Source organism: Macrobrachium nipponense, chromosome 5, assembly GCF_015104395.2.
Source record: "Macrobrachium nipponense isolate FS-2020 chromosome 5, ASM1510439v2, whole genome shotgun sequence".
NCBI classification, from domain to species: Eukaryota; Metazoa; Arthropoda; class Malacostraca; order Decapoda; family Palaemonidae; genus Macrobrachium; species Macrobrachium nipponense.
Window position 1 is genome coordinate 12,962,584 of NC_061107.1, and position 14,329 is coordinate 12,976,912.

General features: G+C 34.5%; 1 protein-coding gene across 8 annotated transcripts in view; it reads right to left on the minus strand.

Moving 5' to 3' along the window:
* LOC135215210 (Ig-like and fibronectin type-III domain-containing protein 1) overlaps nt 1-14,329 on the minus strand; it is a 485,867-nt gene that overhangs the window by 28,980 nt on the left and 442,558 nt on the right. For all 8 annotated transcript variants that reach the window (XM_064249702.1, XM_064249709.1, XM_064249708.1 and 5 more), the window contains 6 exons: nt 11,050-11,247; nt 9,265-9,426; nt 6,952-7,087; nt 5,216-5,324; nt 1,308-1,525; nt 70-273 (listed from right to left, as the gene is read on the minus strand). In XM_064249702.1, coding sequence (XP_064105772.1) covers nt 70-273; nt 1,308-1,525; nt 5,216-5,324; nt 6,952-7,087; nt 9,265-9,426; nt 11,050-11,247 — 1,027 coding nt within the window. The remainder of the gene's footprint in view (nt 1-69; nt 274-1,307; nt 1,526-5,215; nt 5,325-6,951; nt 7,088-9,264; nt 9,427-11,049; nt 11,248-14,329) is intronic.

The window sequence follows — 14,329 nt, forward strand, 5'->3', positions numbered from 1 at the left end:
CTCAAAATCCAAAGGCCTCCCTTTCCTCAACACCAGCATCACAACACAGACAAATGTCCTAATAATCACCTGAAATACTTGTAGTCTATCTTTGTCACATTTCCAGTGCACAGCTCGACGCAGAGAGGAGGCATTCCTCTGGCCTGGCAACATTCTGAGTGGTCGTAGTCGTTGGCTAAGCAGGAGAAGGCCTCCGTAGCCCAGGGGGCACAGACGATCATGTCAGGTTCACTGATGTACCTCTGGCTGGGATCACACAGGTTCCTCAGACATCTGTGGCAAAAGGGTGAGATGAGACTATGATAAGAACAGGAATCTGAAATCAACGAATCTAAGCGGCTCGTATATGGTATAATGATAGAATGACCTCCGGTGCATAATTGTACGTGATGCAAAAAGCGTTTACTCGTTAATGAAGAAGGAAACAAGAATAATTTTTTATTTCAAAAAAGGATGGGTGTGAAAGTTAGGTGGACGCAAGATGCCAATTGTTGAAAGCTAGAGATTAAGATAAATCTCTCGTGGAAATGATCATACAGCCTCAATAAACATGGCTATGACAGAAAGGCAATGTCATGTATCATACAGCAATCTAGCAAGACATTCATTGATATTTAAGAGTGAAAATAAAGTTGGAAGAGCAAATATACTTTAAGAACGGGAATAATCCTAGATGACAAATAAACCCGTTTGCACTTGACACATCTGCTTTGAAACATCAAAGAACAACCAATGGTTGTCTGTAATGTTCCGTCTATTACGTAATACCTCATAATATGTATTTTAACTGGGATATGAAAAATGATTTAGCTTATTCGTGCGTGACTTCTAGTGGCCCTTTTATATATATAAATATTATATATATATATTATATATATATTATTATATATATTATAATATATAATATATATAATATATATATAATAATATACAACACACACACAACACACATATATAATATATATAATATATATATTAATATATATAATATATATATATCTATATATATAAATATATATATATATATATATATTAATATATATATAAATCTCCACACTACAAAGAAGGCCTTTTAATTCGGCCTGTAAATGGTATAAAACAGAAACATGCAATTGGAAGCTATAAATGGAAAGCCTTTTATGAAAATCTCCATACTAAAAAGGACTTTTAATTCGGCTTGTAAATGGTATAAAACAGAAACATGCAACAGGGAGTATAAATGGAAAGCATATTATAGCTTCGCTAAGCCAGAAGGGGTTAGAGCAGAATTTGGGGGCGTTCCCCAAGTCTCCTGCCTGACACCTCACCTGTAATGCTTGACACCCCGGTCGGTACAACACCCGACAACGTCTGGCAGCGTCGGGTGAATGACGTCGGTCTTGTTAACAGCCGTCGCTTGCGTCAGCGCCCGGACGCTATAATGGGGCAGGGATGACCCGTGCCGGTTCATGGAGGTCACCGACACCTCGACCCAGGTCAGGGGCGCGAGATTTCGGACGATCGTTCTCTTCTGCGTCGATGGGACCTTAAAAGAATAAAGGAAGGCGGTGTTAGACCCTATCACAGATTACTGAGGTTGAAGACAGATATGTGTATAAAAATTTTATATATATATATATATATATATATATATATATATATATATATATATATATACATATATATGTAGGTAATACAAAGTTGCATTACTAATATATCATGACTGTTTTTAACTAAGGATTGTATACATGTATTACATGCATGTATGTATGTATGCATATAGATATCTATAGATATATAGTAAAGACATTATATGGGTAATTCCATGTTATATAACTAACATCATAACTGTTTTAACTCAAGTTTTTAAACATTTCTCATTTGCTGCGTACTGGAGACAGCATTGGCAACTGACCGAGGAGTACAGAATTCAAAACACCTTCCAACTTGGTAACAGTCTTGGACTACCTCTAATGTTAAAAAAAAATAAGCTATCAATTCCCAACTATATTCCAAATGACTAACATTTACGAGGTCAGTCCAGTTTGATGGGAACGTTTGATCGTTCCTCTGAAATCACTTTAATTACTGAAGTTAAATCACTGAAATTAACTATAAATCACTAAGTACTCATTTTCCACTGATCTCCCAACGTCTCTTCAGTACAGAAAGAATACTATGATACCTAGTTCGATTCTTTAATTTCATATCTTCCAATTTATAATCAATACGCAAAGAATACTATGCTACCTAGTTGATTTTTTAATTTCATAGCTGCTAATTTATAATCAATACACAAACATACTATTATACTTAGTTCGATTTTTTTAATTTTATATCTTCCAATTCATAATCAATATCAATACACAAAGAATACTATCCTACCTAGATAGATTTGTTTATATTTCATATCTTCCAAACTATAATCAATACATAAAACGTATTTTTAAACATATTTACCTAATGAGGTCAAATTTACTTTCTTGTTTTTCATTACTAGGTTGATTTTGTATCTCGGATTTTTTTTTATAGATTTCAAGACAACCACTAAAGTAAGTGAACTTTATAGTCTTATTCAACTACAAATTCAACGTCAATTTTGCGAGATTTTCAATACAGTATTTTTATATTCTAGCAGATAAAAGTCAGTATTCGCACTTATCCCATGTAGTTAAACTTCCCACGGTCAGAAAAAAAACAAGACCATTAAACTGTCTGCAAATGGAAGAGCTCCATCAACGACTCCTGTTGCAACCCCGAACCACGAACCGAAAAGCAGGACCAACTCTTTCAGGAGACTTGACTTCTTCCTGATGATGGAACCCGAGAAGTCACTCTGTCCGGGACGTTCCAAAAATGCATTTCCTTCTCCCGCTCCAGAAATGTCAATAACCACATCTCCTTTCCACTTTTCCTCTTACACAACTCCCGTCCATTTTTCCTCTCCAGATAACCCCCAATTGCTTCCTTACTCTGGGTTTTACCCTGTATCCTTTTCCATGGGGGGTTTGAGGTTGGGAATGGGAAGAGGGGTTGGGGAGTTGGGTCGCCATCCCCGGAGAGGCTTGGGTTGGGTAGGGGTGTGGGGTGATCTGAGTCACTGTCTTTTTGAAGACTGAACAAGATATAAAAAAATAAAGAGTATTTTCTCTGTACATGCTGGTTTCTGCTCTTTGGATACCTAGATCTCTCGTATGTAGTTGAATAACACACACATACACACACACACACACACACACACACACACACACACACACACATATATATATATATATATATATATATATATATATATATATATATATATTTGTTCATGTCAACACAGACAGAAAAAAGATATGTACAGAAACTCCACAAGAGGACCACGTAATGTAATTATTAAGTTATGAACTTTTGCATCCACAGCCCACTATCCACCCCTTCTCTCTCTCTTCTCTCTCTCTCTCTCTCTCTCGTCTCTCTCGCTCTCTCTCTCTCTCTCTCTCTCAAAATATCTCCTGTAATACACATGCACTCTGTGTATTTACATGAACATATGAAGGTAAATTGTGTAAACAAAAAATTCTGATTTGGAATAAATACCAAAAATATCAAATCAAAGCAATAAAGTAATTTTTTTCCACTGAATAAAGCAACGATGAAGTGTATATTTTTTTTCTTTTGTGTAGCTATTTTGAGAAAAAAAAATTAACTTTTGCCCCCAATAAAAACATAGACACAGGGGTTCATGCAAATGAAAAAAGAAATGAATGCTCGCTCAGTGAAACTCATATATAATATAATAATAATCATAAGAGACTTATTCTTCCCACATAACACAGAAACAAAGAAGCCGGGCTATCCCAAAAGAAAAATCACGGCAGCACTTCTTGTCTCCCGAAAAAATAAGGTTTAAAAACTCAGAAAAAGTTTCTGTACTGAAAAAAAAAAAAACAAAAAAAAAAAAAAGCTTAATTCGTTCTTGCTATGAAAAATCTTTTTTTTTTTCCTCATAAATAACTTCATTATTATTTAGAGGAGGAGGAAAATACGAAAATAATTGAACAGTTTAATATATACAATTCCACTTTCAGTAGAAGATAGTGTATACCTACGATAGAATACACACACATACACACACACACACACACACGCATATATATATATATATATGTATATATACATATATATACATATATATATATATATATATATATATATATATATATATATATATATATATATATCTATATATATAATATGACTGTATGTATACTGACGTACATTGACATCAAGATATATAAAAGCCTTCAATTTCTGAGTTGTCTTGTTATTAACGCTAAATTCTCTCTCTCTCTCTCTCTCTCGTCTCTCTCGTCTCTCTCTCTCTCTCTCTCTCTCTCTCAAACCATTTGAGCTCAAACGTTTGTTAAAACTTTTTCCTCGCTTTTTCAACAAAAGTTTACCGAAGATTATCAAATTCTCCCTCTGCTCCTTGAATAAATTTGATGTAAATCCAGTGGCACGATCGTTTTCTGCTCTTTCTTGTTACATTCGCTATTTCTAAAAAGCCTGAAAGGGCAGAGTCCTCTTTATGAAGGCAGCCGTTCTATTCATAGTGAATGGTATCTTACAACGCAGTTATGTATAATAAAAATAAATATTCTATGAAACTGGTATGAATACAGTATGGAAAAGTATACTTAGCGAAGGGTATACATTTATGTATACACAAACTCTATATATATATACACACACACCACACACACATATATTAGTTATACTATATATATATATATATATATATACTATATATATATAATATATTTATTTATATATTATACTAATATTTATAAATTATATCACTTCAGCACGTGATTCCTTTATCACACAGGTCCAAGGTGAAAGATAAGAGGCGGGGTGTAGGTCCTGACCGGATTCGACTTTATTTCCAAGCCATTGACGAAGGAGATAAAGTCGAAACCGGTCAGGACCAACACCGCGCCTCTCATTTTTCAGCTGTGGATATGTGTATATATATATATATATATATATATATATATATATATATATATATATATATATATATATATATATATAAAGGGATAGCAACCTACCAGTTTCCAAGTCATTTCTCTTGCTCATTATTAAATAAACAGGGTCACCGGGCTATGAGGAATTCCCGCCTCCCTTAACCTTTGTGTGTGTGTGTGTGTGTGTGTGTGTACGCATAGAAAGTCCTTCATAGGATCCTTACCTTAATGGTTCTCCTTCTGAGAGTAAACTGCTTATTATCGTCACTATCCAGACTTCCTACGCCGCCCTCATCAGCTTCAATCAGGCTGACGTCCATGGGGGGATCGAACCTTAATCAAGGAATAATGATATTAGATATATTCATGAGAGAGAGAGAGAGAGAGAGAGAGAGAGAGAGAGAGAGATTATTCCTGGAGAGGTTGCATGATAGAGTGAGCAAAGAAAAACCTACGTAATGATATATCAAAAGCATCCATAGACTTCCATTTTCATAGAGAGAGAGAGAGAGAGAGAGAGAGGGAGAGAGAGTGTGTACTAAGGACCGGCAAAAGTGGACGGGAAAGTTTTGATCAAATCCTGAATGAAGAAATGATTCTGAAACTCAATCTGTGATGCTTTGTAATCTTTAACTTATGTTACATTATGTATTCACAATGAAAGCCTTTAGACCAATCAGTTTCCGCAAAACTGAAGATCTGCATGTAAACTTTGACTTGTATTGTAGACCGTGAAATAAAACAATTAACTTTTTGCTTCAATTACTTATTTCGGAGTGTTTGACACATAATTAACTATCAACAATCTACAATTGTTTTTGTTTTTGTGGAATTTCTACCTGTACTCATATTTTTATGTCCACTATCTGTATCAGCTCCTAATTTCACGCGGTTGTTTTTTCAAGTAGAAATATGCCAAAGAAAGAATTATTACCGTTTCAGGAAAATGATAAGAAAGAAAAACATATTAATCCTACCTACGTCTGGGGTATTTATAAATTTACATAAATTGAGTTAATAATGAATACATTCAGCATTAAAAAAATGACATAAACCATTCAGTTCCCCAAGAAAATGCTAGAGTTAAAATATCAAAAAGTCACTAAAGATGTCAAAATTGGCTATATATTAAAAAAAAAAACGGTGATATTTAGAAACCTTCCAGGATTTAGGGAGGAACCATCTGGGAAGTTTCGGAATGATATTCCTTCGTCACAGCAATATGTACTAAAAATACATAAACAATCAACTATTATAGGGTGGGATTTTGCAAGTTATTCTCAAATTCATTATTTTCAAAGATGATTCAAACAAGACTATAGATGGGTCTTATACTTCTTGTATCCAATAGCCACTTCATCATGTATTAAAATACATAAATAGTCAACTACTTATGTATTTAATACATGTTGATGTGACTATTGAATACAAGAAGTAAGGCCCTTCAACAGTCTTATTTCGAATCATCTTTGAAAATAATGATTTTTCTAGTTCCTTATTTCCTAAAATGAATCAAAACAAGACTATTGAAGGACCTTGCGTTTTGCATTCAATAGTCACTTCAACATGTATTAAAATACATAAACGGTCAACTGTTTATGTATTTTTGTTTTCAAGTTCCTATTTTGAAAAATGAATCAAAACAAGACTGTAGAAGGACATTCCTTTTTGTATCCAAGAGTCACATCAACATGTACGAAATTACATAAACAGTTACCAAATTACATGAACAGTTACTAAATTACATAAACAGTTACCAAATTACATAAACAGTTATCAAATTACATAAACAGTTGCTAAATTACATAAACAGTCGCTAAATTACATAAACAGTCACTAAATTACAGTCACTAAATTACATAAACAGTCAAATATAATAGCGTGGATTTTGCAAAGTTATTCTAAAGTTCCCTATTTTCGAAAAGTGATTCCAAACAGAGAGATGATAAGAAAGTCTTACGTTTTGATGGTAGTGACGTTGACGACGTAGAAATCGGCCGGAGGACTGTTGGGAGGGGGGTGGCTCCAGTCCACCTGGATGGAGGTGGGCCCCAGGACGGTGACCGTTGGGGAGTCGGGGGACACTGGAAGCAGTTCTGGAAAGCAACAGGAAAATAATAATATTATTATTATTATTATTATTATTATCAGTATAGTACATTAACATCAACCGTTCATTTGATGTACTAGGCCAGTCCCTTACGACGCTCCCGATCGGCTGTTGATAAGCCAATCACAGGGCTGGAAACTCTCAGTCTCTCTCGAGAGTTCACATAGACAGGATTTATGTTTCACCTTTCCTGAGGGATACGTCTTTCAAAAGTATCCCTCAGGAGTGGTGAAACCTACATCCTGCCTATGTGAACTCTCGAGAGAGACTGAGAGTTTCTAGCCCTGTGATTGGCTTATCAACAGCCAATCAGGAGCGTCGTAAGGGACTGGCCTAGACATCGAATGCACGGTTGATGTGAATCTACTATAGTATCATTATTATCAGCATCATCAGGGTTTTCTTTGGATACCTTCCAAGAGGCCTTCGTTTCGGTGTCCTAATTGCTTTCATATGTTTCCCTAATTAAATTCTTAATTATGGATTGAAACACCACTGATAAAAGGCTCTCGCGTTTTCAACGGAAAGTTTATCTCTCTCTCTCTCTCTCTCTCTCCCTCTCCTCCTCTCTCTTCCTTCTCCTTCTCTCTCTCGTCAATCCTCTCGTTCTCTCTCTCTCTCTCTCTCTCTCTCTCTCTCTCTCCTCTCTCAGAGCAGAGATCTCAAGTCAAACCTGCTTTAGTACAAGACCCATCTACGAAGATTACATGAGAGTAAAGACTAAAATCAAGCACAGAAAATTAATCAATATATATGGGAGGAAACTACGTTCATAAACATACAGTATTTGATTGTGAAAGATGATCTGACGAATAAATAGTGACACGGTGTACAAGCAGTAGCCAACTAATGTAATGAATACGCAGATCTAAAGCGTAGCAGCAATACACTGCCATATTTCCTAAATAATAATAATAATAATAATAAAATAATAATAATAATAATAATAATAATAATAATAATAATAATAATAATAATAATAATAATAAATAAAAAAATAAATGAATAAATAAATCACAGCAGCTGACGACAACTACAAAATCCTAACACCGCATAAAAAAAAGCAGAACACAAAGTGAACACGTTTCCGTTACGTGTACCGCTTTCATGAACAGGCCCCTGGCACTTGCATATTCAAACGGACAGCACCAATAAAAGCATTATACACTGCGAGAGTTCACATTTGGACGTTATTCATCTTTTGTGATCAAAGTTTATTTTATATTTTTTAACGAGTATCTCGACTCCAAGTACAAGAAAATTTAATTCAATAAGAATATTTAATTAGGAATTGGAGCATTGAAATGAGCATTATACAACACGGTATTTGTATCTCTAGCATCGAGCGAAAGAAAGACTGTCTTTGGATACAATGGTAACAATGCTCAAGAATATACAGACGTAGTAGAAGAGGCGGGATGATTATTGAATGCAATGAATATGGCGGTGCTGAAAAACCCTTTCAAATTTAAATGTTTTCATTCTAATCCTATTCACAGAAACCATCAAGAGTATATATATATATATATATATATATATATATATACTATATATATATATATATGTAATGTTGTATTTATATTTGTGGGTTTGCACCGCCTGTACAAAAGTATATGAATTTGAGCATAAAACCTTCATACGTACAATTAAACGTACTCATATGCACAAACACACATACACACACACACACACATCAAATAACCACAACAAACAATAATAAGAACCTCTTCGCAAAAGCAAAAAATTACATACATAAATAAATAAAATAAAATGAAAAACAGCAAAACATCACGTCCCTTTCCCCTCACCAAAAACAGCAGCAACTAGGACTTCTGAGTGCCAACCCACCACCCCCAATTCCCCCCCAACACGCCCCCCCCCCCAAAAAACCAAAAAAAAAAAATACAGGATTGGGGGGGGGGGGCAACACACATATAGGAACCTCTTCGCAAAAGCAAAAATTAAAAACATAAATAAATAAAATAAAATGAAAAACAGCAAACATCACGTCCCTTTCCCCTACCCCAAAAACAGCAGCAACTAGGACTCCTGAGTGTCAACCCACCCTTCCCCCAACACTCCCTCCCCCTCAAGCAAAAAAAAAAAAATACAGGATTGGTGGGGGGGGGGGGTCCTTTCTCCCCTGAGTCAAAGGAAACCTACCGATGCCCTCGGAGATGCACATGAGCGTGACTTCCGTGTAGGACGTGCAGGAGAAGTGGGACTGGATGTTATCCTCCTGCATGGTGTAGTCTCCCCGGCAGAGGTCCTGGCAGATGTCGGGAACTCGCTCCCTCTCGCAGCACGGAATGTGGTTCCGGAAGTCTGAGAGCAGGAGATGAGGGGATGAGAGGTGAGGGAGAGGGTGAGAAGGGAGGGGGAGGGAATGAGAGGGGAGGGGATGAGAGGGGGCAAACAGAAGGGGAGATGGAGAAGAAAGTGCAGAGAAAGGAAGGGGAGAGGGAGAATAAGGGGGAGGAAGAGGGGAGAATGAAAGGAGAGGGATAATAAGGGTGGGGAGAGGGGAGAATGAAAGGAGGAAGAGGGGAGATTGAGAATAAGGGGGAAGAGGGGAGATAGAGAATAAGGAGAAGAAGAGGGGAGATGAGAGGGGGAGAGTGGCAAATGAGGAGAGAAGGAGAAGAAGAAAGGAGAGTGGAGAATGAGTGGAGAAGGAGATAGGACAAAAAGAGGGAAGAGTGAGGGGAGAAGGAAAGAAGGGAGAATGAAGAGTGAGGGAAGAACGGAAACAGATAGAGAAGAGTAGGGAGATGGAAAGGGAAGGGAGAATGAAGAGTGAGGGAAGAACGGACAGATAGAAAGAAGAGTGAGGGGAGAGGCAGAGGGGAACAGAGAGTTGACAAAGGTAAAATATTGTTCATGAAATTTCAGAGGATTTGAAGGAAGAGAATCTCAAGGAAATAAGTCTTTGATAACTGAGTATATTGTAGGAAAAACAGGGGAAGCGAATAATGACATGTCAAGTTAATAAACGGAAGTTTAAGTGCAAAAGTACATTAATCAATTTTATATAGACACATGCCTCATATTTACGAGCAGAAAATATATCTGTAATCACTAGCTTATATCTAAAATACACTACACGTCTCACATTGATATTAGGTCCGGAATATTTAACTTTAAAACGTCAAATTGGAATATTTAGAACAAGAAAAAGATAATTATGCTATTTTTTTCAACAACTAGCATAAAAAAAGTTCTCTACAGACAAAAGTAAAACTTCTTTGTGAAGTTAGGACAACATTACTTAATAGTAAAAAAAAAAAGAAAAAAAAAAAAGCTAAATCGTATTACCCTGAGAGAAGTTACATGAAAAGACCAATAAGAGCAAAGTCCACTTGACCACTTGGATCTTCCGCATTTCTTATTTTAAGAAGGAAATTGTTCAAGGACGGGATGGATGCTGAGAACTGCTGCTGACCTAATTCTTAGTTCAGTTAAAGCATCAATTAAAACTGTTCTTACTGAGGCGTTGCTCAACTCACTATGTCAATTTTGTTTCTTAAATTTCAGGGCCAATTTTTGTTTTTTAAGATTTCAGTACAAATTCAGATACCTCGAAAAATCGCAAATTTCATTTCATATCTGAATGCTTCTTTAATTCAAAAGTGTTGGATTAGTTTTTTTATGAATTTTCCTTTTTTTCTAATTCAGTTCTGGAATTCGAGGCGTTATTTTATCCTCAATAGAATATAGTTCAATACTGAATTCTCCATCATTCATTCCACTCAAAACTCAATTCATCTCTAAAAAAAAAATCTACTATTCACTTTCACTAGGAAAACTTCACTTTACACTAAAAATCTTTTCCAAATGCAAAACGACCAATTTTGACCTTGAAATGCTCCCTAATTTACTGTCAGTTCTATTCTGACTGGAAAGTCCTAAAAAAAAGGAAAACTGAAAACTGGAATTTCCAGGACTTACCGGCCATACACTGAACGATATTGGGGAAATGCTTCTCGCAGGCCTCCGGTTCAATACCCGTCGTGCCTTCCAAAATATTATGGATGGCACAGAAGCCCCAGCACGCTGGAATAACGCCATTCTGCTGACAGCAGTCGGTGTAGTTGTGGTTGGAACGAAGGGCTTTCGTCAGCTGGGTGGTGTTGTCTCTTGGATTGACTGGAGTGAAGAAGGGAAGGGAAATGAAATAAATATATAAATAAATAAATAAATAATAAAATAATAAATAAATATATATATATATATATATATATATATATATATATATATATATATATATATATATATATATATATATATCTAATGAAAGGAGCCAATAAAAACGCCAAAATATAGAAAGAAAATACAGTATTTCAGAGACTGCTGTCTCTCTACACGAAGAGAGAGACAGCAGTCTCTGAAATACAGTATTTTCTCTCTATATTTTGGCGTTTTTATGGGCTCATTTTATGAGATGGAATTCTGTTGTAAGAGAACATTTATACTAGTCATATATATATATGTATATATATATATATATATATATATATATATATATATATATATATATATATATAAAATATATCTTGTTAGCTCAATAATCCTACAGTGCAATGATCCTATTATAATGAGAGTAATTCCTGCATCCTTCTCCTGCGCTCGAGTTTCGTTTCTTTTCAGTTTGTAATGGTTTATATATATATATATATATACTATATATATATATATATATTATATAGATATATATTATATATATATATATATATATATATATAAACCATTACAAACTGAAAAGAAACGAAACTCGAGCGCAGGAGAAGGATGCAGGAATTACTCTCATTATAATAGGATCATTGCACTGTAGGATTATTGAGCTAACAAGATATATTTTACGAAGATTAGCTCTTATGTTTGTACGGTGTATTTACGTTGCACTGAACCAGTGGTTATTCAGCAACGGGACCAACGGCTTTACGTGACTTCCAAACCCCGTCGAGAGTGAATCTCTATAACCAGAAATACACATCTCTCACACCTCAATGGAATGACCGAGAATCGAACTCGCGGCCACCGATGTGGCAGGCCAAGACCAACCGATCACGTCACTGAGGTGCTATATGCCCTTATGTGAGCAACCTTTTGATGTCTCCATACTGTTCAGCTGACGAATTAGGAAGATGAAAAAAAAAAAACTTTTATATACGTATCCTTTGAATTAATGCACAAAACCTTGACCATTTTTCAGCATCGTAACGCGATAATGCTTAACTTATATGTAATTTATTTACGCCACTTTTCTTGCTATGGACTTACTGGATGATAAAAAAATCCAGATGCACAGGAAGCCTTTTCTAACGAGTATTTCCATTAGTATGGGTCAATCATATTGGCTCTCATACGTAAAATCCATCAAATAAATGTTTACTGGAGTAGTTAGATCAATCATATTGGCTCTCATACGTAAACTCCATCACATAAATGTTTACTGGAGTTGTTAGATCAATCATATTGGCTCTCATACGTAAAATCCATCAAATAAATGTTTACTGGAATAATAAGTGAGTATATAGATAGGGAAAAAGACATAAGCACAAAGCCTAAGTATCGTAATATGCCTCACGCAGAAAAGTAACCTCTAAATTGGCAATTCATTTAGAAAGTGACAGAAACGACCAGAAAGCATTATAAATAATAGAGCATGAAAATGTAATATGGAAAAGAAAATTAACTACACAATTGAAAAAGAATTTTATTTTCACTAAAAGGAATGTATAGAACCTTTTCTTAAGAAGTCTGGAAAGACACAGAGTAATTTCCATTTCATCTTCAAACAAGGAGGTCATCCAACATGTTGAATTAGATGCGGTCTTTGGAATAGACACCACGAAGAAGGTAATAGGAGTTCATTAAAAGTTGTAAATCAAGGGTTGCTTTAATGAAACTCTCTGAGCAGAAACTCAATGTTTGGTTTCAATCTAAGTTTTGTTTACTTTTCAAGGAAATGATGGACAATTTAAAAAAAATTTTTGCTTTACACATTTTTTTGCTAAATTCTGATAAAAAAAACAGTACATTAAACAAACGCGATCTTTGTATTATCAACTTCATTCTCGAAAGAAAATTGAGTAGATAAATAAGCTACACACGAATTTACACACACACACACACAAAAAGGAGGAAAATTCAAAACTCTACTTATTCAAGGTCCTGCCCAGGTCATAAATCTCACCAGAAAAAGCAGATGAAAGATTACAGCCTCGACACACTACAATCCATCTTCTTATTCAAGACAAGTGGCCTACCAGGTCACGTAAAATTCATGCTTCGCATATTGTTATATATTCTCTCTTCTCTCTCTTTCATCTCTCGTCTCTCTCCTCTCTCTCTCTCTCTCTCTCGTCTCTCTCGTCTCTCTCTCTCTCTATATATATTATATATATAAATATATATATATATAAAAAAATATATATATAATTAATTTATATTATATAAATAAATAAGCAGTTACTATATATTCACATATACATACGCACATACATACACACACACACACACACACACACACCACACACATATATATATATATATATATATATATATATATATATATATATATATATATATATACATAAAATGTTAGTCTTCCAAGCACATCGCCTTGTCCCATTTCATTACAGAATCTTGACGTTCTTACGACTTAAAAAAAAAATAAATAAAAACTTTTCATTCCAAACAATTAAGAGGAACCTGAACATTATGTTGTTCAGTTGGAGGTCCTCCAGCGACATAATTAAAATACAAAAGATCTTTTGTGTGAATGAACATCCCCGAACACTGTCAGAAATTAATGATGATGCTGGGAAAAGATGGTAAGTTTTTTTTTTCCGATTCTTTGTCTGGAGAATAATTTTCATAAATACGTTCATTCTGCGAATCTCTTCCATAAATCAAAATTAATCTAAGAATCATTTTTATAAATACATTTATTCTAAGAATCAGTTCTATAAATAAATCTATTCTAAGAATAATTTTTATGAATTTATTCTAAGAATATTTTTTATAAATAAAGCTGGTCTCAGAATCATTCTTATAAATAAATTTATCCTAAGAATCATTTCTATAAAGTTATTCTAGAATAATTTTTATAAATAAATTTATTCTGCGAATCATTTTTATAAATAAATTTATTCTACGAATCATTTTTATAAATAAACTTACTCTACGAATCATTTTTATAAATACAATTATTTTAAGAATCATT